The sequence below is a fragment of the Acanthaster planci genome, linkage group LG07, assembly GCF_054643075.1.
Source record: "Acanthaster planci isolate LZ-2023a linkage group LG07, COTS_SCS, whole genome shotgun sequence".
Classification (NCBI taxonomy): Eukaryota; Metazoa; Echinodermata; class Asteroidea; order Valvatida; family Acanthasteridae; genus Acanthaster; species Acanthaster planci.
This window is the reverse complement of record NC_141783.1, coordinates 11,463,805-11,485,801: the sequence shown is the minus strand read 5'-3', so window position 1 is coordinate 11,485,801 and position 21,997 is coordinate 11,463,805. Positions and strand designations below refer to the sequence as shown.

General features: G+C 41.6%; 1 protein-coding gene and 1 long non-coding RNA gene across 3 annotated transcripts; both read right to left on the bottom strand.

Annotated features, from left to right (window-relative positions):
• Positions 1-907: 907 nt before the first annotated feature.
• Positions 908-8,252, bottom strand: LOC110981865 (collagenase 3-like). Its single transcript, XM_087138606.1, has 9 exons — positions 8,118-8,252; positions 7,139-7,471; positions 6,581-6,885; positions 5,387-5,694; positions 4,914-5,072; positions 4,426-4,541; positions 3,226-3,373; positions 2,524-2,823; positions 908-1,843 (listed from the first exon to the last, which is right to left on the bottom strand). Exons 2-9 carry the CDS (start codon positions 7,277-7,279, stop codon positions 1,707-1,709), a joined length of 1,614 nt encoding a protein of 537 aa, XP_086994732.1. The 5' UTR covers positions 7,280-7,471; positions 8,118-8,252; the 3' UTR covers positions 908-1,706.
• Positions 8,136-21,982, bottom strand: LOC110981866 (uncharacterized). Of its 2 annotated transcripts, none has more exons than XR_015425779.1 (3): positions 14,170-14,654; positions 13,160-13,209; positions 8,136-8,275 (listed from the first exon to the last, which is right to left on the bottom strand). It is a non-coding gene; the product is annotated as an uncharacterized LOC110981866 (long non-coding RNA). The 2 variants fall into 2 exon arrangements; XR_015425778.1 differs by lacking the exons at positions 8,136-8,275; positions 14,170-14,654 and adding exons at positions 8,371-8,518; positions 21,757-21,982.
• Positions 21,983-21,997: the final 15 nt, after the last annotated feature.

Below are 21,997 nucleotides of genomic sequence, written 5' to 3'. Positions count from 1 at the left end.
CGGGGCTCCGTGACTGGCAAATTAATCATTCAGTTCCGGTTGGAATCCATTTCACAAATCTGTAGAAGTCTGGGACCTAATTAAAACTCATATTTTTGGAAGTGATACAACTTAAAAGTTTGCTCACGCTTTTTGCAGAAATTCTCTGTAATATATCCTGTTTAATGGTAAAAGTACTGAACTCTCCGAGGCCCAAGAAAATTCTTATATCCTCTGCCTATCGGATCGGAAGAGGCGTAGAAATGGGCTAGAGAAAGAATGGTTCCAGATCCTGTCCATTCTTTCCTAGCTTTACACTTCTTGTCCTTGCACATCGCCCACGTGACCGTCGATAAAGCCCACAACATCGAATAGTCCCGTTGAAGCACGCCACAGCGCTGGACGGAAAGCTACATACATGCTTATTATATTGCTTTCCTCTGTGGTCGTCCAAGCATACACAAGTGAAAACATTACCCAACTGCATGTATTTGGTCGAAAGCCCAAATATAAAGGGTTCCTCTAGAGATGAATAGCATGTATTGCCTTTTCTTTCAATTTGTTTACACTTTGTTGGTTTCAGCAAGATAAGCTTTTGGAAGTTGCGATATTTTCTTTTCTTAGATTTCTTTAGATAGGTATGAATTCAGTGAGCAGATAAGCTACTGGGTTCAACATTTGAACGGAAGATCCATGAATTGAACAATATTCCCAAGAATGGCATCGCGGCAGCAGCGCCCCCAGTTCCAGTTCCTGGGAAGGCGTGGACGTGTTCGCCCACACATTTAACCGAAAGAGACGTGTAAATAGTTTTTCACGCATATAAGTTGGAGGAGAATATAGGTGCACGGCTGTGCTTCCAAAAATTCATCCTATGGACCCTTAAAGTGAAGCACGCATAAGAATGTGGACGCTGACAAACAAGAAACCGAATGAACATTATGTATTACTATTTCAGTTGACAGATGAAAACGTCAGTTTTTTTCTATTGTAGTAACAGACATAAATAATAAATACTGAATATGGTAACTACGAACAAGAGATCAACGATGGAAAAATAGCGAAAACACATAGCTATGTACATGTACATATTTAGAAAGACAAAGCTTAAAACACTCAAATTGTATTTTTACATCGACTGATTTTGGTCTTTAAAAAATGAATAAAAATTGCAAAACAAGTCAAGACCTTCCGGACTAAATGGGCAGGCCGGGGTACAAATATTAGCACCGAAGAGAAATCAAGGCACTGAAATCTGCACATCATTGGTTGCGGTTGAATGTTATTGTCATATCCTGTTTACTCAATACCTTTTTCAAATCAAGGTTTAAAACATTGCTTGGTATGAACCGGGACTGAAAAATTTCCCATAGGCCTAGAGGTGGATGAACGACGTGCAGACAACAAAGTTCTATTTAGATTGTATTCTAATCCCCAGTTTCTGACGAATGCTCAAATCCATCCGTTCACTGGCGAGAAAATTGGTACCCTTCTGTATAAAGCATGGGGCAATCGGAAGTCAACTGGCCTGCCAAGTAGGATCGGAAATCAAGTGTGACCAAGGATTCACGGGTTTGCGAAGTCTTAACGTGGACAATGCCATAGTCCTCTACAAGAACTCGCCTCTTGTTCCCGTTGTCCTCAAAAATTGGTGGCACTCGAAGGAAATCTTGTATAGTACAGGTCAGTTGCCTGTACAAGCCGGGCGGATCAATGGCCTACTGTTTTTAAGGGCAGTGCAGGAAATCCTTGAAAAAATTTCGTGGGTATCCTGGCATGCCTGCGAAGGCCTTCCTAGTCTGGTCCCACTTAAAACGAAAGTAGTCCGCTCCCTGTCCGTGACTGTATATGAGATATGCGTAGCCTGTGTGAAAAAGATAAATATTGCGCATTAACATTTCTGAGACCAGCAGTGATGAGAGTAGAACTTCTATAACTAAATAATGTAACTTTTGGAACAAATTTTGGAAAAGTATGCCGGTTATCACCACGTCGATTAAGGCGCTCAATCAAAATTTGACGCGGCTCCCTTCTCCTGATTTTAGAGAAGATGTTTTGCATGTGAAGACATCACGCTTCGACTATGAATTTGGGAATCTTCATCGGCACGATATCTAAAATTTGGAAATTCTCCCTTTTACTGCTGCAAAATAGGAGTAAAGTCATTGCTTCATATATTCAACTCATAAAACCTACTTCATGGTTCTTTAAAGGCCTTCAGCCAATATAATTTTTTAATTCCCAGGATCAGAATCGAATCCCAAGAAAAGCAAAGCCACTGTCAATGCCAAAAATCTGTGCAACAGCCCCAAGCAGTCTCTAGCTAAGTCACACTTGCGGGCAACGCATTATCAAAACGGAGCCTTCAGGATAGCCTTGGAACGAAACAACAGTGCATACGGCATAATCGATGTGCGACTCTTTCAAAACCAGGCACTACTGGGCAAAGTCTCTGGGAATTAGGACCTGAACATGTTTCAACAAACATCAGATTGACATGATTTGCTTATGTTTCCAAATTTAGAATTATCATTCCATTTATACCATCATGATAGAAAGCTCCTGTCGGAAACCACTGCGCGCCAGGGAAGGCCAGATGTGTCTTCGTCTCCTCGATGGTGTTGTTTTCATACTCGTCCACGATCCGAACCATCTTGCCCTTGAAGATGTACGTCCGGCCCTCGTCACCCACGTGCAGGGCCGCCGAGACCTTCTTGGGAAGAGACAGCTCCTTGGCCAGGCGGGGGTAATCGGGCTCGCTCGGCAGGTTCGAGGGGTCCACATCGTACATCTTGAAGAGTGGAGGTGGACCGTGGACAAACGTGTAGACCCAGTGGTTTCGTCCTGGTTGTTAAAAAAATTTAAAAAAAAAAGGAACTGAGAGTTTTATTCTTAAATGATCCCGTGCAGTTTTACACAGAAGTATATTGGGGTGTGCGGTTAGCTTCCATTATGCTTTGTCGATATGGATGTATCGGCCAAATTCTCCTGCAGTACCGTTGGTCGTGCTGATGGGATACAAATATCATTAAGTCATAAGGTTTTTAGTTAATGGGTATGACTGTCAAGCAGGTTGAGTCAAGCACTGACTGAATGCGACAGGAAAGGTACACCCAAAACTCATAGATTCAATATTTACTCATCAGATCCAGCATGCAGTGTCTATTTTGTCTGAATTTGATTCCGCTAATTTACAATAGAAACCCAAATCCTGCAATTTTTGAAGTGACGTCTGTTTAAAATTACCTTTAAAGAAGTATATTTTCCCGTCGTACCACCTCTCGTAACCAGCTGCAACGCTTCTTGGAAGTTTGGGGAAGTACGTCCGAGATAGCTCACCCTCTTGTTCTGACAGTAAATTGCCGTTAGTGTCAAATCGCCAAAGTTTGTCGTGCTGGGGGCAGAAGAAAGGAAAAAGTTGTTTTCATGTCCATCAATGATAGCCGCCCAAAATGGGGCCTCTGAAACTGACCGAAGGCCGCAGTCTTTGCAAATTGTACTCTTTTTTTCCTGATTCCGTTTCTCGCAAAATACAAAACAAACAAACCGTCATGTACTCAGAAAATAAAGTTTTATGGCATGTATTTCCTTTGGGCAACAAGACTGTCGTAGACCCGTATATTCCTCCACATATTTGCAGACATTTTATGCCAAATTTGCGGCCATTACTGCCAAAGAGACTTGGATTTGAACGTTGCAAATATACAATGCGAAAATATATCCTATAGAAATAGCTGAACACACATTCCACATTCACATCACATCAAGGGACAAAGTACACTCTCAGTGTAACAGAAACTTACGCAAACACAAAGTTTTTGCCCTGAACGATGGTTTATTGTACCCATTTCGTACGGCCGTTGTTGAGCAACAGGGTAATTTCGCAGAAGCAAAGGGATTGTGCGTGTGCAACGATGCTCAAAATTTCCCCTCTTATGTCATTCATTTGGCATCTTCCATGCTGCCTTTTTATGACTTACTGTTTGAAAGCTTTCTACGTGTTTTGGGAAGCATGTGTTTATAGCTTGGTAAGAATGGGATTTTCTCAAACTTGTCTCAAAGCCTACATCAGATATTGTTAAATCATGTACATGTACAGGAAGCCACACAATCACTAGTAAAGTATCTTGTTGACTTGCAAGGAGGAAACACATATCATTCTGAAATCTGAGCTGTCTCTTCAGGTCATGTTGGTTGTTTACTCACAATTGTTTTTTAAAGCCCTTTGCCCGGGGTTGTGAAAAAATGAAAATGACTAATTTGTTTTGAGTACCACTGTGCAAATGCTCACTACTGATTCTCAAGAAAGACTTCCTTTTTACTACTTGTACAAATCACTCCCAAAACAATTCCTTCGCTCCTCCTATGCTACCATTATGAAAGTATCAACCAAACGGGAAATCTTATGACACGATTATAAACGTTACTCTTTTAGGGCTGACTTACAGAAAATGCGTAGATCTGGCCGCGGATGAGGACCAGGGAGCTGAAGAAAGTGATGCAGTAGGCAGGAGGAGGCGTGGGTGGGGTTGGAGGCAGGGTCGGCGGATTCGGGTTGGCTCCTAGACGGGTGAGGAAAAGTGAAATTATCACTGAGGTTTGAGGTATCCGTAATCATTCTACCCTAATAAGTTGCATGCATATTTCCCCTGACAAACTGTAGTTGATCATTAACAACAGCCCAAGCCAAAGTTCATACTTTAGAAAGAGCGGCTGATGTATATGTTTATGCTACTGTTTTGAGCAAGGTACCCGGCGGCACGACTTTAGTACATGTACACACTGTTACGTCACCGATTTAATTTTAATATAATGCGTATCCAATATGCATGGTGAACGTCATCTCAGTTGTTGGATTTCGCGACCTGATTGTAAGCATTCAGTTTAAGCTACCCGCATGATTAACTAACGCCTGGCCCAATTATTAATTTTACCGTATATTGACTGTATTGCAGCTTTGTCGTCCTCAGGAAGCACGAAGTTTGAAGTGTAACTCCTCCCCCACGGCCACATCAAAGAATTAGGTACGTTGGAGTGATCGAGCCCCAGCGTGTGACCAATCTCATGGGCGACAGTGTAGAGGAAACTCACACCTGTAAAATGATTCAGGGTCAAATGAAAGAGGGTCATTCTCAAAGACTTGAACTGAGAGTCTGTGGTTTTCTTTCTCATAAACATGATGAAATGAAAGATATTATGATCACGTGACTCAAAGTTCACGAACACAAAAAGCGTAATGGACACTCGACATGGTTATGGACTGCGCGCAAATTCTGAGAATGTCCTTTTCAGTAGCGACAAATTGCATTTGCGACTTTGCGAGAATGACAATGCAACAAACTCATTTTTGACCACAAGCCAACTGTTGTATCAAAACTGTTTTCTTTTTCAGCTTTCCAAGGTTTACCTCTATAAACACCGTGGGTATAAGTCTCATCCTCGTCAAAGTGAGCGTCACCGTCGGTGGCGCCCCAGTTACTGTTGGGCGAGAACGCATGAGCGAGTGTGCCTCCCGGGCCGTCGAACGGAGGGTCACCCTCCACTTCGGTGTGGGACCGCTTGCCGAATATCAGCCGGATGTCCGCCTCGTTTTCATCGTCCACCGACCGGAAGGTCAGTGGGGTGACGTCACTCCAGAGTTTGAAGGCTTGTATGACGTCGGCGTCCACCTCCCCAGCTGTAATCGTAGAGGGCGGACCAGGGTAGTTTACGACCCTGAAGTAAGAATTGAAGATCGTTAAGCAGCAAGTAGTGGCATTGTAATCTCGAATCATTTTGCCACCTGTTCTGTACCTTGTCGTTCAGATGCTCAACAATTATTAGAAGTATCCTAGTTTTGGAGTGGTTGATACATGTGCTAGTGTTTTCAGGCTTGTACTCTTTTATCATTTAACATATGGTTATAAAAAATGGTTCTGTTTTTTATGTAATGAAAAAATGAAGGCGTTAAAATCGTGACACCTGTTTACAAAAAGCTAGTCAAAGACCTTAAGTCAGGAGAAGGTTTCGGTTCTCTACCCGCAACAAAAAATTCATTGCAGCTCACTTTATCATGAAATAGTCATCGGATGCAAGAAAGCCGCAACCTCCTTGTGGATGTTGCTTAGTAAATATTTGTCTTCGAACAAATTGGTTTTGTTGATAATCCTTGTGGCAAAATTGGAGAACGGCAAACCGCCGAATGAACAAAACTTACGCAATATTTATCTTGCAACCACTCAAAAGGAAACAGTTTACTTCCTGAGAGGTGCTATCAACATTTATCAGTTCGAGTTGCGAAAATTTAGTAGTACGTGGTTTAAATGAGGATATAAATATTTTAAGTTGTCGATAGTGAAATAATAAGTTGAATCACAGGTGAATTTTCCAGAAAGGTAAGAAATGAAATGACGTCATGCTGACTCAAAGTCTCTCGAAAAATTTCAACCCGTTACGTGAGCTACTGATCAACTGTATTTGATGTATAAAATTCATTCAAAGGAAATAGCAATGGAAACATTTCTTCAACACTCACTGAATTTCATTATAATATAACCGCATGGAACTGTACTGGACACGATAGAAATGGCATGAATCATCGGGCTGGGAACTGAAAACCTACTTGTAGGTTAGGTCGTGCTTGGTCCACTGGTAAGGCGGACCAGCCACCACGTAGCGGCGACTCCGTTCCCTGCTCTCCGATAAGTTAAACCCCTCGGTGCCGTTCGTAAGCTCTGGATCTTTGACCCCACACCTCGGCCTTTCGATCAACTCCAGAGTACTCGAGTCGATCTCACCCGTCTCTGCCAGACCGGCGAATTTCTGGAGGCGCTTAATGGCTTTGACGGCTTTGTCGGGTGGCAGGACGCCGCTGGCGTCATCCTTCGCAGGCCGCTTGCTCAGATAACCGTATTTTTTTAGATACTCCTTTTTAATAAAAGAAAAAAATCTTGAAAAGTCAGTGTTGTAATAAAAAAAATTGAACCGCTATAAAACAACTCTTTCCTGATTAAGCGACAGATGATGGATAAACTTTGTCACCTTTTTTCTGTGGTAAATCTAATAACAGATTGTAAGTGGAAAATGTCAATTAAGACAATGCGCAATAAGGGAGGAGACCGAAGTATCGTGAGTATATTCCAATCATTTTCTTCTTCAAAACAAAATCGGTAATACTTACAAATGCCTTTACTTTGTTCATGTCTTGGACGTCGTGCGATTTGGGAGGAATTACGTCTTTGTCAGTGCTTCCATAGGCAGCCACCACACACGCCGCAAACACCACGACCAACCTCAGACACTGTGCCTTCCAACTTGCCATCTCCGCTGATCGTTTCTCTTTACTCTCACCGCCAAACGTCTCAAGTCCCCCGGGTTTGATTTTAGAAATTGTCAGATGTTACTTCAAATGTTCCCCTTCCTCTGTCCCTTCGGTATGACTGCTCATGCATCCCAGTCCCATTTATAACTGTATACTGAAGTAGGCGGGACTTCATTCTCTGCATTGTCATAACTATAAAGCAAATATAGGTGAACAGTAATGACATCACCTCCTGAACGCGCCAATCGGTGAGACTTCCGGGTGTATACCTGACCTGCCATTCAGTCATGCGGTCGACGGCTGTTTTATGTATGATTTTGTAGACCGTCTGCCGGCATGATTTACTCTGTCTAAAAATCAAGTGGATTCACGTCCTGAGTTTTCCCAATGCATACAAATTCACTGTCTTGATTTTGACTCACTGACAGATTGACGTGCATGTTAACTTTCAAAAGCACGGGCGTAACTTCTTCGCACTTCGATGCTAGACTGATGATTGTAAAAAAACGGGAGATATTAATTGCAGATTGGAAAACATGAATCAAACGGGTACGCATTGTCACGTAACACACACAGAAAGTACAAGCCTGGTAAATATAGACATTTCAAATTGAATGTCGGTAATTTATTTTATGGCATTATAAGGGAAAAAACAACGTTATAGTGAACAAAAAATGTTGAATTAGAAAAACAAGTCCGGGTAATTCTTCAGAGTGAACATAATTGTATATCAATCTTATGCTGATTAAAAAGTGTTATGTACACGTCAGTTTAGTAAAATACACAACATTCCGCTTGAAATTACCAATTATTAAAAGGGAATCGGGCACAGAGTTACCTTTCAGTTGTTCTGGATAAAGACTTCACACGCAAAATCGAATGACTTGTAACCGATAGGTAGCAGCGTGGAAAGTTTTCGTAACTTAACGACGCTGTCGGTTACTTTGGCTGATGCAGTCAATCTGCCAGTGGGTTGTAGGCAATGAATTTGTAGACCTATGCAATGGAAAAACAGGCTGAGTAAGGCGGGTCAGATCAATACTGTGGCTCCTTTTTCGTCGTCCACCTCTGCGACAGGGTTCAAATTCCACTCAGGTTGGCATGCTGATTGGATTTTCAGTTCCTACCTGATTTCGTGAGTCTCCCTGGAATATTTGTTCTGATGTTTCCCTACTACCTATGAAACTGAAAATTTCGTCACTGTCACTCATTATCATCCTGTAATTAGCGCTGATGGCCCTGTTGGATGAACCAAAATAGATAATTTAAAAAAAAATGTTTTTTTTCGTGAATACCTGCAGGATTTTCTTCTGCTAGTGCTGATGTGCTTTAGATCATGCAAAGACGACAGCGGGTCACGGTAGGGAATAGGGCGAGTCTGACATTCTGTGCTTCACGATGCACGCCCTACTCAACCCTCATTTATGATTATCATGTTTTATATATGACTTAAAGATCGGACAAATTTAAGTGACGTCTATTTTCCAAATCCATCATGTACCCAGAAAACCTGGTCGTCTTTTTTTTTTAAATAAATATGAGAATCATTTCAAATGACGGTATTTTTCTAAACACTCGGGTTGAACGTGGACGCCATATGTGAGCTGACCCTTTACCAGATTTATATGTACATTGAAAACAATAATGCGAAACTCTTTTGTGGTGCTGTGGCGACAGAAAAATCGATTTCATCTCTCCTGCCCATGATCCCCCTTGGCGACCACTATTAAGTCTGATTCGTCAGGAGGGAGACCTGTTTTCAAAACCTGAACAATTTTCCATTGTACATGTATGTACTACCCCATGTATTGTTGTTCCGAATCATTTGATAACAGTCAGACTTCAATCAGACAATCAGTGGCGTAGCCAGGCTGGGGGGGGGGACTGCAGGCAAGAGTTCCCACGGGGGCAGTTGCATTCTTGCCCTCGGCTTCGCCACTGCTTCCTTACATGGCCTGTTAAACTACACAACTCGGTCCATAGGAGGTGCTTTATGAGGTTGAGTAATTACACTTTCTGGAGACAGAGTGATTTAGGAAATAGCCCAGCCTGCAGATGACGGAGAGCGGCTACTCTTTAGCGACAGTTGGTCCATGCCGTAGGGCCCTACCCCATAATCAATAATTTAGGCGAGCCCATTTCCCTAGCTGTTTTGGCGCATAGTCTCATCCCCAAAGTGCAGGCATGAGTCATTGTAAGCCGGGCCGAACCCTCCCAACCAAACCCTCTCCCAAAGGACCCATCTTTCAATCTGATTACAATGCGTTTAGTGTTGGGGTCGCGTACTTGGGACATTCTGAGCTGACCACAACAATTAGCAAGCGGTTTTGCTCGGTCATTGTCTTGTCAATCAGTTTGGTTTCTGGATGATCTGATCTTAGACAAAAGAGCCAACGGTTCGTTTGACGTGAAGCTGCAGGGCTGTATAAGCACATCTACGCATACATGCATATGTATAAATTATGTAGAACAATTTTCATTCTCCCGAACACTAGATGTGATTGCAGCCATTTTTCAAGTGGCAACCCTCAACTTTCTCAGGCACTTAACGACCATTTTTCAACCGTATCTTTTAGCCATTCTGCTCTCATATGAGAGCTCAAAGACCCAGGGAGTTGATCCTGGCAAGGATTTACACAATCTCACCATTTTTGGGGCAAAACAATCTCCTTTTTCAAAAGATACTGTGGGGGCACTTTTAATGCTAATAAGCTGGCCAGAAATTCTCACTTGAATTCGCCGTCTGCACCCCTCAGGTTACAATAGTGGTTCACAGCTAGTCCAAGATGTTGAAACCGCCCTCCTCTTTGCCGGTTGGTCGGGGAGGTGTGTCATCAAAGTTCACTGAATTTGGCAGTCCAGATCACGAAACTGAAATTGAGAGTCAGGTCAGGTCTATTGTCTCGTCGGAATGTAGCAAGGGCGGATTATGGGGGCAACGGGTCATGGCCCTTCTCCAGGCCTTTTTAATTTCTTTATTTTTTTAACTAATGAAAGGCGACGGTTTGGAGACATTTTCATTTCCAACTGCTGGTAAAAGCCTTCAAATTTAACCTCACTGTTCAGACAGGCTGTAAATGGTTCTGCATGAAGTCCAGCTTATTTGCTTTCCCTCCAACATAAATTTTGGAACCGGAAAAGTTGGTTCTGGATCCACTCTTGGATGGTAGGCAAATTTAAGAGGGAAAATTCCTTTTTGCCTTAAAAAGTAAAAATTATAATCATTATAGGGCATGGCAACATTTTGAACGGATGATGGAAAGCAAGCTTGTCACATTGGAATGTTGGAAATTCATTCACCTTTCGGTCTAAAATTTGGAAACACGTTATTAGGCATTGTTCAAACTTGCCTCTCAAAACTTAAATGCCAGAAAAATTACATGGGCTGTTGAAGTATTCATAAAATACATGGCTAATCATGACGGAATTTTATTGATCTCATCAGGGCGGAATTTCTACATTCCGCGGCCGCAATGGACATTGAGCTCTTCCTGGTATATGCCCTTTTCCAATTTAGTGGGAAAAACCTTTATTTTTACATTATGACAGAAATGTGACTTTTAAAGATATTTCATTTCCCCTCCTTCCCAAAACTAAAGACCTCACGATTTAGCTCCACTGCTCATAAAAGGTTACATAAAGAAATGTCCAACTCCCCCTCGAAAAAATGTCACTTCCGAAAATTTGGTTCTGTAGATTTGCCCTTGAATATCTTTGGGAGCGACGGCATAATCCACGAATTGGGCCCTACGGCGCAGCTAACAGTCATCGATTCGGTTGTCATGGTTGATTAGGGCTGACTCGTCGCCCTGTCATCCATTACATTTCCATCATTGAGTGACCATTCTACGAACTCGCCTCTTCGAGGACTAACGCATAACGAATCGAACATGATCCCACTGTTTTTATTTGTCATCCTGAATCTTGGCGGTTCCGTGGTCAAACCTCGGATATTTTCTCGCCGAGACATTATGCACAATACCCAAGTCATAGAACAAAACACACAGACCTCTCTGTATTCTCTTTGGTCGACCTTTTGTCATCAAAGCCAACGCGGTGTTCCGTTATGAACGGAATCCTTTGTGACATCTGACTCGTGTGGTTCACGTTTTATGAGGCCTTGCACGTAGCGTTCAAATATTCTTTGGCCATTGTAAATAATCCCCAGGCGCTGCATGTCAAACATCATAAAATACGGACACTGATACTAAGTTATTTCACAAGCATTCGTGATTTCGAGAATCGGACCTTTGCATGCATTTTTGAAAGATTGTTCACAACAGTCATGATGCAATGAACGGAACAAATTCCGTCTGTCCAACGGCCGATACGAATTAGACATAAACCGATGTGAATGGAGCAATAACCTTGAAAACTCGCCAGAAATATCAATGTCACCATGCAGAAAAGGCAGGCTATCACTACACCCCATGCATCATTGCAGAGAACTTAATTTTCAAAACCCCATTATATTTACTACACCAGCTATAAAAAATATCGATGCATGCATTGCAACATCGACCGCAGCATAGACTGCCCTGCTGAGATGGCAAAAGGAAAGACATCGCCTTCCCGTTCCCCAAAAAAGTCGACACTGGGAGGCAAAGACCGCGATTTTTTTTTAAAGTTAAACAAGATTTCTTGTTATTAATAACACATTGGCAAAATAATTTAATCACAGATGACCACAAGAATGAAGGATCTGTTTTTACAATATAATTTTCATAAAGTTGAAAAAAAAATGGTGGGTACCCCGCGTGGCGTTTAAAATGGGCCCATACTTGCAGGCATGTCTTTGTGAATTAGTATGAACTGCCTTTTGCAAGGGGTTAAATTGTCTCTTTATTATAATTCAGAGTACAGTATAAACTACCCCGTGTAAACCTATCCGGTATAAAGTATGCCTCGGGTTTGGTTGTGCGATTACAGGTTCGCTTTTGCTCCAATATAAATAAGGCAATGTCATACAAAGAGCCTCAAGTATAATTATTTTCTGAACTTTGCCACTGTACATGCGTTTTATTGCTCCAAAATACGATGGGTACACTGTCTGCAATCTCTCACACTGAACACGCACGACACGTCCCCCCCGCACACCCCCGGCTGAGGATCGTTATTCAGTGAATCCCGGTGCAAATTGTATTGCTTGACCCTTGCGTTCCGGGTTAACGCGTGCTTGCACCAGTGAGAGATCCGAGAGACAACCGGTTTGACGCGATGGTAGGGAGTCGGGACTGAAGTGCAAAGGGTAAAGGGGTTAACAAACAAGAAATCATGGGAGCATTGAATTTATCACAATTATATCAAAGTATTGGGAATACAGGCGATTCACAAAAAGCACGCCTCCAAGAGTTTGCAACGCGTGGGCCAATCACAATGCCCGAAATCTGTCGACCCTTTCCAAACACGAATTGGGTCGACAGATTTCGCGCATTATGATTGGACAACGCGTTGCAAACTCTTGGAGAGGCACTGACTGTGAAAATTTCCCAAAGAAGTCAACACTACACCGAGATTTTGACAAGACGGCGTATAAAAGATCCTAGATAGCCCAGTTAGCACTTGGGGAAAGTCTAGAATCTTCCAAAATAAAAGAAAAGCTCCGTTCCAAACGTATTGATCTTTGTCTTTACTTCAAGAGATGTGAAACTTTGTCAATGTTACCGAGGCGGAAAAACGCATTAATGAACCTCAAAGGAAATAACAAGTGAATTTGATGCTCTTTCCTTCATGGAAACGCCCGCCTAAATGACCAGAGACTAATCGATACCCGGACGGAAAAGAGAAGTGGCCAATGTTGTTATGCCTCAAAACTATCTTCTTGTAAGGGAAGAAGGGTTGAATAGCTTTTCAGTTTTGTACAGAAAGTAACTCTCTTACCGGGAGTGGTTTGCATTCTCGTGTGGGCTGTCCTGGACTGCTCCGTAAACCTGGTGAGAAAATGAATGGTGCACTTGAATTGAGTATGCAGCCAAAATTCCACCCCTCACTTCTTTCAAAAATATCGGAAATAATCATGTATGTGGTGCTGCATTAAGAGATAGAATTGCCACTGATGAAATGATTGTGTAAAAAAAAAATCCACTTTGACAGAATTTAGATACTGTTGGCATTATCACGACACCAGCTGAAACTGCAAATTTACCTTTTACATGTCGTATCATTTCAGCTTTCGAACAGGTAAATTTGATTTTCAGCACAAAACTACAAAATAAATAAATGAACAGCACTTGTGAAACAGTTGGAATTGAAACATTTATAATCGTGCAAGCAAATTAAAAGTGTTCCATCCCAACGCTTATAAATAAGTTACACGATACTCTCGGCTATCTTCGCCTTCGATGATTAAAAACACAAGAAGGCTTCCTGTATTGACAACATGGCATTTCTGTTTTTTTACGTCCTCGCCTACGCGATTGGAATTTCCCAGTGGTTTGGCAGCAATGCAAACAATTGTCCAACTATATATTAAATCGTAAGTCTCTGTTTCACACTTAACCGATCAATTATATGAATTATTAACAATATTATTATTATATATTTCTGGTAATGACACCAGGGATTCCTCAAAAGCGCCCTAGGCACTGTAGCTCGCAAGCCTGAAGAAACCTGTGGAGAGGAGACAATGAGAAGCAGTTACAGTTTTAGAGGTGGGAGGAACACCCTAAAGGAATATTCTTGGTAAAACCCACGGAATCAGGTAGGGACTGAAAACCCAAACCACATTTGGACCTGGCCGGGATTCGAACCCGGTCCGCAGAGGTGGAAGCCGAAGAAGGAACCACTACGCCAACGTGACTCCCCTAGAGATAGATTGTACAAAGAGGCATTCAGTTCTGAAAAACGCAAGATTGTTAACGGCAATATCCATCATGAACCTCAAAACGTGCCTTCGTTTAGGTGAAAGTAACCCAGCAGACTCATTGGTGAATTCGGTTGAAGGGATGTGGTAGCTTCATAGGACTTCACTGTCATATGAAATTCCCTCCCGGACATGGCACGTTTCATTCATAATATGGTGCGCTATTGTCTTCCGAGCATCACACATCGCTAGTGTGCCGTATTTAGGCCTATATCATTATCAGCATGCACGAGCCGTATCTCACGAAAACACACAAAAACTGTTTCATCGCTGGAAGTCTATTCTTCTGAAACTATGAAAAACTGTGACGCCTCCGTTATACCTTCCATGTCAACCACACAATATTGTCAAAGTTCTGTATTTACCTCCGTGTTTATGCAGGAAATCATCTGCATTCATTAGAGGAACTGCCGGAGGACTTTATGACAGTGACAGTCAGGAAGTTGCGTGAGTTTGGAATTACATAAGCAACAACAATCAGAGCCAAGTTCTGCAATATCATGTTTCCTTCTCTTTATGTAAGCACACATTTACATCATGGTGTTTTTCAGTAAACGGAAGTACACTGTTTGATGTAAACAACTTCTAACATAACAGCATATATAGGTTGGACAATTTCAAATACAGTAAGAAAAATTGTGTTCTTGTAATTTCTTATGGTCAGAGAATTTGACAGTATTGTGTTGTCGGTTTTCCCTCGGGCTAGTCTTGGCTGCATGATTAATCTTGATTCAAGGCGCTGGTCATGTGTGCCACTGTGCCCGTCCCTGCGCACGACAAATGCACAATCTGCGGACACATCACCCCCCCACGTGTGCGTTCGGCGGCCCAGTCAGGTTTCTTGGTCAGAAAGTTCATTGTTAATTGGCTTTTGTCATGCATGCTGTGGTGACAAGTTACCAAGAAAGATGCAATGAACAGGGATACGGATCGCTTGCGGACCGACACTGCCATAACACTATTCCAAAAGTTATGAAAAAATCCGAAGAGACGCCAACACTGCGGGGTCACATTACCCACGAGTCCAACATCGACTCTGTGCGCATTACGTTTCTGCACTTGTTGAGATCGCGCACGGCATGATGGGAACGCGGCGGAAAGATCATAGCCATGGGAACGCCCGTACCCACGTGAATCCTTAACATTTGGCTCGTCACACCATTGGTCGGTACCTCCAATCGGTATCTCCGACACTTATGTTGTTATTCCTGTAAGATAGTGTTGTACAATCACACAGTTTGCCCTACAACCTCTGCACTTGTGTGTCACTGTCCCACACTAACTTTTGTTCCCTTTATAATTATGTAATTTGAATACGGGCGATTCAAAACAGTGCTCCTCCAAAAGTTTGCCACGCATGGGTTGTAGCTCTATGCATAGACCGAAATCTGTCAAAACCCTTTCCAAATGAGACTTAGTTCACCAGATTTCGCGCATTGTGATTGGCCAACGTTTTGCCAACTCTTGGAGGCGCACGCTTTTGTTTTCGCTGCATTTACAGTGATCCTGCGCACATGTTTCGGTTCCGGATTTATCTCTTTTACAACATTGTGGGTCCTTCCTTTTCCAGTTTTCTAACCCTGTAATGCGTTACAATGTTATTTAACTTTTAATAACGACATCGCCGCAGTGATTTCAGGCTTTTCAAACACACGCACAGCAAAAGAACAAACCAGTGTTCAGTAAGGGCCACCGTGCTATTTGGAACCAATAAAGTGATGAAGAGTAGTTGCAGTTGTTCAGTGTGGGAACACGATTGTATGGCCTGTCTACGGTGGCCCACAACTGTCACGGCAAAAGCAAATTTTTCACGACAAAAGCGAAAGGGTCATGGCACACGCATACACGGATCGCCAGCGAAACATGGAGTGGGATACTATTAAGTGTACTGGTCAGCCCACCGGTGAGGTAAAGTTGATTATTATTGCATGAACACCACGCGTAACAGTAAACCATGTTTTGCAGCAACTGTGGACACGACAGAAATGCGGGCAATTTCTGCTCCAACTGTGGACAAGGTTAGCTTTTTGTTGTCTTCGTTTGTTGTGCTTGATATCTAGGCTATAAATGATTTGTTTTATTCAAACTAGAACTCTTTCCTTCCAATATCATAGGAGCTGGGAGAGGGTGCAAACCACGCACGGAGAAAGTTTAATGCATGTACACAGACATCACCCAGTGCACAAATCCTATGACTGCATTCGCATGGTCTGAGTGTTCTTAATGTTTTGTTAGAAAATGCTCCGAACTATACATTTTGGGACATGTTATTGCTTCCGATAAATGACACACCAAACCACTTGCTTAACTATCTTTTGGCTAATTATGTTTCTGAGTTTGCCCATGTCCCCCTGTTATCGTGGTTTTGCTCCAGCCGTGTTTCGTTTATGTCTAGCTATTTTTATCTTTGTGGGTTTTTAGGTTATTTACAACTTAACATTTTAAAAAGAGTGTTTTAAATTACACAGTGGCTTAATCTTAAATGTATTCTGTGGTTGATTTCAATAGCGTACTTGAAGTTTCTCAAAGTTTTTTACTGGTTCAGTTATTTTTTTATTGCCCATCGTTTTTCAGTTTACCTTTTAGCACAATTTTATTATTTGCTCTTAATTATGTGATCTTCTCGAAGCGTGCTGAGCATTGATTTTTGGTGGACTTGACAAAATTATTCATTATTGCTATTATTATAGGGAAAAACTGGGGTTGCCCGTATATTGGACTCCCCAATATTTCTTGTTTTAGTAAAAAAAAATGTTACCATGACCAATTGCCTAATTATGCATGATATATTTACTCCACAGAGTTTCAAGAAGGTACATCAGACTCGGATGCTGAAAGTAAAGTGGATTTTGATGAAGAAACTGCTATTAAATATTATCTCACCAGAGGTTTCGAATACCAAGAAATCCTCCGATTACTTCACAAGAATTTCAACCTCTGTATCAGCTACAACACACTTCAACAGAAGACTAAAGCAATATGGGCTTTATAGAAGGAACCCCGATGCATTAAATCACATAAATGACGTTCGGGAACGTATACAAGAAATTATTAATGTGATATTTTTCACGCATGTACATGTGCGTTAGTGCACCCCACACCCACAAACAGAAATGCTTACGTAAAGGGATCAATGTGTGATTTTTCATACAGGCAGATGTGTGATATTTCATGTAAATGTACGTCACTGCTAAATATAGTACAAATAGTTCGTCGGAAGTCAGAAGAAAATTGTGTGGTGTCGTTTTTTTGGCCTCTTTCGTGGCATAGTTATTAATTAGTACAAAATGATTCAAAAAATTAATAAATGGCTACAGATGGCTTACAACCATTCAGAAAGATACAGAAAATGACAAAAGGTGTATTGGAAGTCATTTCCCCCTACCATGCACAATAATGAGAGATACGTTTTTATGATACTGCTCCTGAGTCCGTGCTTTGTAATGTATCAGTGTACTCGCTAGGGTTTTACTGTTTGGTCGAGTGAACATGTACTGCACTGTCTACCGGTAACGCAGCGCACACTCGAGCTTCATTACAAAATAGGCCTACATGTACAGTACTAGACTGATTCCTTTTGCTTTTTGCATTTGCTTTTGCCGTGGACCTTTTGCTTTGCCGTGAGGAATTTGCATTTGCCGTGTCCCTTTTGCTTTTGCCGCGACCCTTTTGCTTATGCCGTGAGGGATTTGCTTTTGCCGTGGCGCTTTTGCTTTTGCCGTGACCCTTTTGCTTTTGCCGTGACAGTTGTGGGCCATCGTACCTGTCAGATCCAAGAAATACACAGTAATTTCCATTGATCCGAGGCCAACACCCTCAGAAGTCATAGAGTCCAAATAATACATCACACGTACTCATAACATAATACCAAATATGACACAACAGATTACACCACCAAACAATACATGTGACTCAACAGTGAGACATGCGGCCAGGCTTTAGTACTGACTGACGGTTGTCATGGTGCGAGGTCATCTGGCGGGGGTGGGTACGGTGCATTGTTCGTACCAATCGAAATGTATTTCGCAGTGTTTTTGTTGTCAATTCAACGCCCCATGCAAGTTCCATTATGTTTGTTCCGTCAGTAATTTGAGTCAGGCAAAATAGCACAGAACATGATTGCACGGAGATCGACGTTTGATTACCAGTGTTAAAACCTGTTTGTACTCGGTAACTTTTTCTTTTTCAAGCAGCGAGTGGATCAGCCTATTCTCTGATTCCTGTGTAGTGCCTACAAAAAATATGAACGCACTAAGCACAGGTTACTGACTCTGTGCGGCCAAGCTGAAAGCGTAGGCCTCTGCACGAAAATTTGGAGTCAAGGTGACATTGTACTTACAAAACATTTCCCGTCCTGACGAAACACATTAACATTTAGGTAGGAACTACCTAGATGGCTTAAGCTTGCCAGTAGCCTCTCTTTCAATTAAGGTGACGTAATTAAGGGAGAGGAGGCACTAGGGGCACATTCCCCGGGCAAATGTGTCCCCCCCGCCCTCTCCGCATTTCAAATCTTGCCTTAATAAGTACAACCCGCAAATTAGAGAGACAAATCAGACAAATCATGCATGCATGGTCTTTCTTCACGAAAGGGGGCCATCGGGAATTTCCAGCCGTATAGCATAGCAATTCTTCAATGCAAGCGCATTTCATTTGCTTTTGCAGTTACGCCGCTTGTTTAAACCGACCATGGGACGGATTCTTCTGCAATTGAATTCTAGATTGTATGTTCCAGGCGTGAATCCGGGGGAGGGGGGTTCGAACCCCCTACTCTGAGCCCCCCCGGCAAACAATGGGAAAAATGAATAAAATAAGTAACAAACGAAAGTGCACCAATACCATTGTACGGTAGCCAATGTATGCCATGTATAATGTTTCATTTGTCTGCAAAAATGAGACATTAAATAAAGTCTGGCCTGAACCCTCCCACTTGGAAAGATTTTTGGATCTGCCCCTGAGTTCGTTCTAATCGTTTTGTGTTATTGTGAGAATCGGCCGGGGATGCACGACTGTCGGAAGTAATTCGGAGCCAAGGTTACCAGATGAGATCAACACAATAATCCGTAAGATGCACTCCACAATTGTGCCAGATTGAACGAAAAAAAAAATCTGTCAAATCACCTGAAATAACACGACATACATCATAAATGCTTAATCCCATATGCAGGTGATATAAAATAGCCTAAATACGAAATACGTAATCAAGTTTTTTTCACAAATATAAAAATAGCCTGATCATTTTGGTAATAAATTCTATACTGCGACGTCAGAAAGCGCATAGACTGGCCAGCCTGTCCTGTTGTGCAAGGGCTGCCAGCTGGAAACCATTTGTTAAAAAAATCCATATTCTTTGTTTTAAAAAAGCTTGTTCAAAACAATCTGCTATTTTTTCTACTGGAATTACCACTTCTGCTAGAAATCTGTTGAAAATCGATTCTGCTCATTTTTCTGTCAAACTCGTTAATTTTTACGATAAACTCTATCATGTTTAGCCGAAATTTGAATAAAAGAATCTTGCCCCAAACTGTTTCTTCCGTTGTGTGCATGATTTTGGTGTTCTCATTGTTTTTTTCCTCTCACCTCTAAAAAGTGTGTGGTAGATTCAATAGCCCACCCCCCTGTTCAAAAAAAGGGGGGGACACACCTATCCACCCGGGATTGACGCCCATGCCTTTCGTGTATTGTTTCAAAGGCAAAAAGGCGCCTATAAAGCGCCAATTAGTACCCCCCCCCCTGAAAAACGTGACTTAACCCCAACCTAGGACTTAGGGTGGTCAGCGAGGGGTGGAGAAATAATAATGAGATGTGCATCCAGAAGTTGTCAGCACTTGGAATCTTGTAAAAATAGACGCATGCATGGATGCATGTCACTTTTAAAGTACAATAATTTTACTTGAGAGGCTGAAGGTTTGTATGTTTTTGCATGTATAATAAGTGGTAAAGCTATTTAAGTGTGAAGTGTATTTAAAACTACACTTCAAAATGAAATTGTGCGTCCCTTTTCCAATGTGAAAGGAGTTAACAAGAATGTTTATTGATACTTATGCTTGTTTGGCATATTATAGATTCGGCTAAAAATAAATTATTTTGCCTACAATGGACTCTTATTTCAAGAACACAAACAGCCTATTATGCATTGTCACACACACTTATGTGAAAATAGGCTACCGGGCGAGAACGACTTGTGGTTTTGATAAGTGTTGTCTTTTCCTTTCAGTGCCCGGACAAAAATAGACCCGGGTCTGATTGTGGTTTTGCAGTCACATGAAGTGGGCGATTGTTCCAGAGCTAACTCTCCCAGTAAACAAGTTTGCTTTTTGTCTTGTGAGAAAAGAAACCTGGTTGACAGCCACATGTTTTGAAGTAAGACGTAATTGTTTGGTTTGAGCCGCGTAAATCAGCAATCGCCTTTTCCCAGGACAATGTTCGATCGCTGCCTAGAAACAGTGGCTCCGCATAATGTCCGCGCAATGTACATGTACTGTGCATATGAGGTTGAGGTATGCTATGAATTGAAAGCACAAGTGTTGTTAAAATCATGAGTAATTGTGTTGACATATTTGAGGGACCGCGGACGACATTTTTTAACACTTCAAACTATTCAGTGAAAATGAAATCATGCAATTCCGTGGGAAATTTATGTAGGGATTACATATAATTATTTGATGGAAAATGAAATTACAACATAAGAATAACAGTAAACACTTCCGTAATTTGTTATGGAAAAATTCCAGAAACTGCAACTAAATTAATCACAGAAGGCGTTTAATCGGCTACCTGTGTCCTAATCTCACATATTTAGATAATAATAATTCTCGAAGGCAATTACGAGGTAACTGTTTCGAAACTTTATTTAAGTATTGGGTGAAAATGGACTACCAAGAACGTGGTGCTATCAAGTATACATTTTCGAAAAATTAAAGTATTTCTTGTAGCTTCCTTTTTACAAGAGTTTTTTCCAAAACGTCGTTTGCATGAGATATACATTCTCCAGTTCGTTCTCTTGAGCTCCATATTGAGAAAAATTGTTTCTGTTTTGGGAACAAGTCGTTATTTCTGTCGTTTTTTTCGAGTTCATTTTGTAATAAACAATGTGTACCACGTGCTATCTCCTAAAAATAAAGTTGAAGAAAAAAACACACTTCGTAAAAGCAAACTTTGAAAAAACTATAGTTAACTTTTTAAAAATATGGCACTGCTGGGCTTTCCCCTTTGCAAGTTAGGTAGATGCCGTCATGACGAATAAGAGATTGAGGCTTTTTGCCCGTAAAATGTAATCGTTAATTTTATCGAATATGGCATAAGAATTTATCTGACAGAGCCCCAAATTCATTGGAATTTTCTTTTTAGTTTAGATGTCTCCTTTCCCGTGGACTATAACATTGCAGGGAGTATTTTCTTGAGAGAGAGAGAGAGAGAGAGAGAGAGAGAGAGAGAGAGAGAGAGAGAGAGAGAGAGAGAGAGAGAGAGAGAGAGAGAAGAGAGAGAGAGAGAGAGAGAGAGAGAGAGAGAGAGAGAGAGAGAGAGAGAGAGAGAACTGAGCATTTTTTAATTTCTCTGTAGAGTTTGAAACAAACATGTGAAGCTCTTTGATAGAAGACTTAAAAATTCTTACCAGATGTAGTTTGCTCAGCATGAAAAATTCCGAGGATCACTCCATGGAAATGTGAAGAGCTAGTGTTTGGCTTTATAGCCACTGCATGAGATGAACCGAAAAACAAAAACAAACAAACAAACAAACAGCAGCATATTTTCCTGAACGATAGTCCATTTTTTATCACCGTGGATAGAATCCTTGTCTCCCCGACGAAGGTGTTTATATTGTTATATATGGCACTTGCGAATCGTCAACCAGC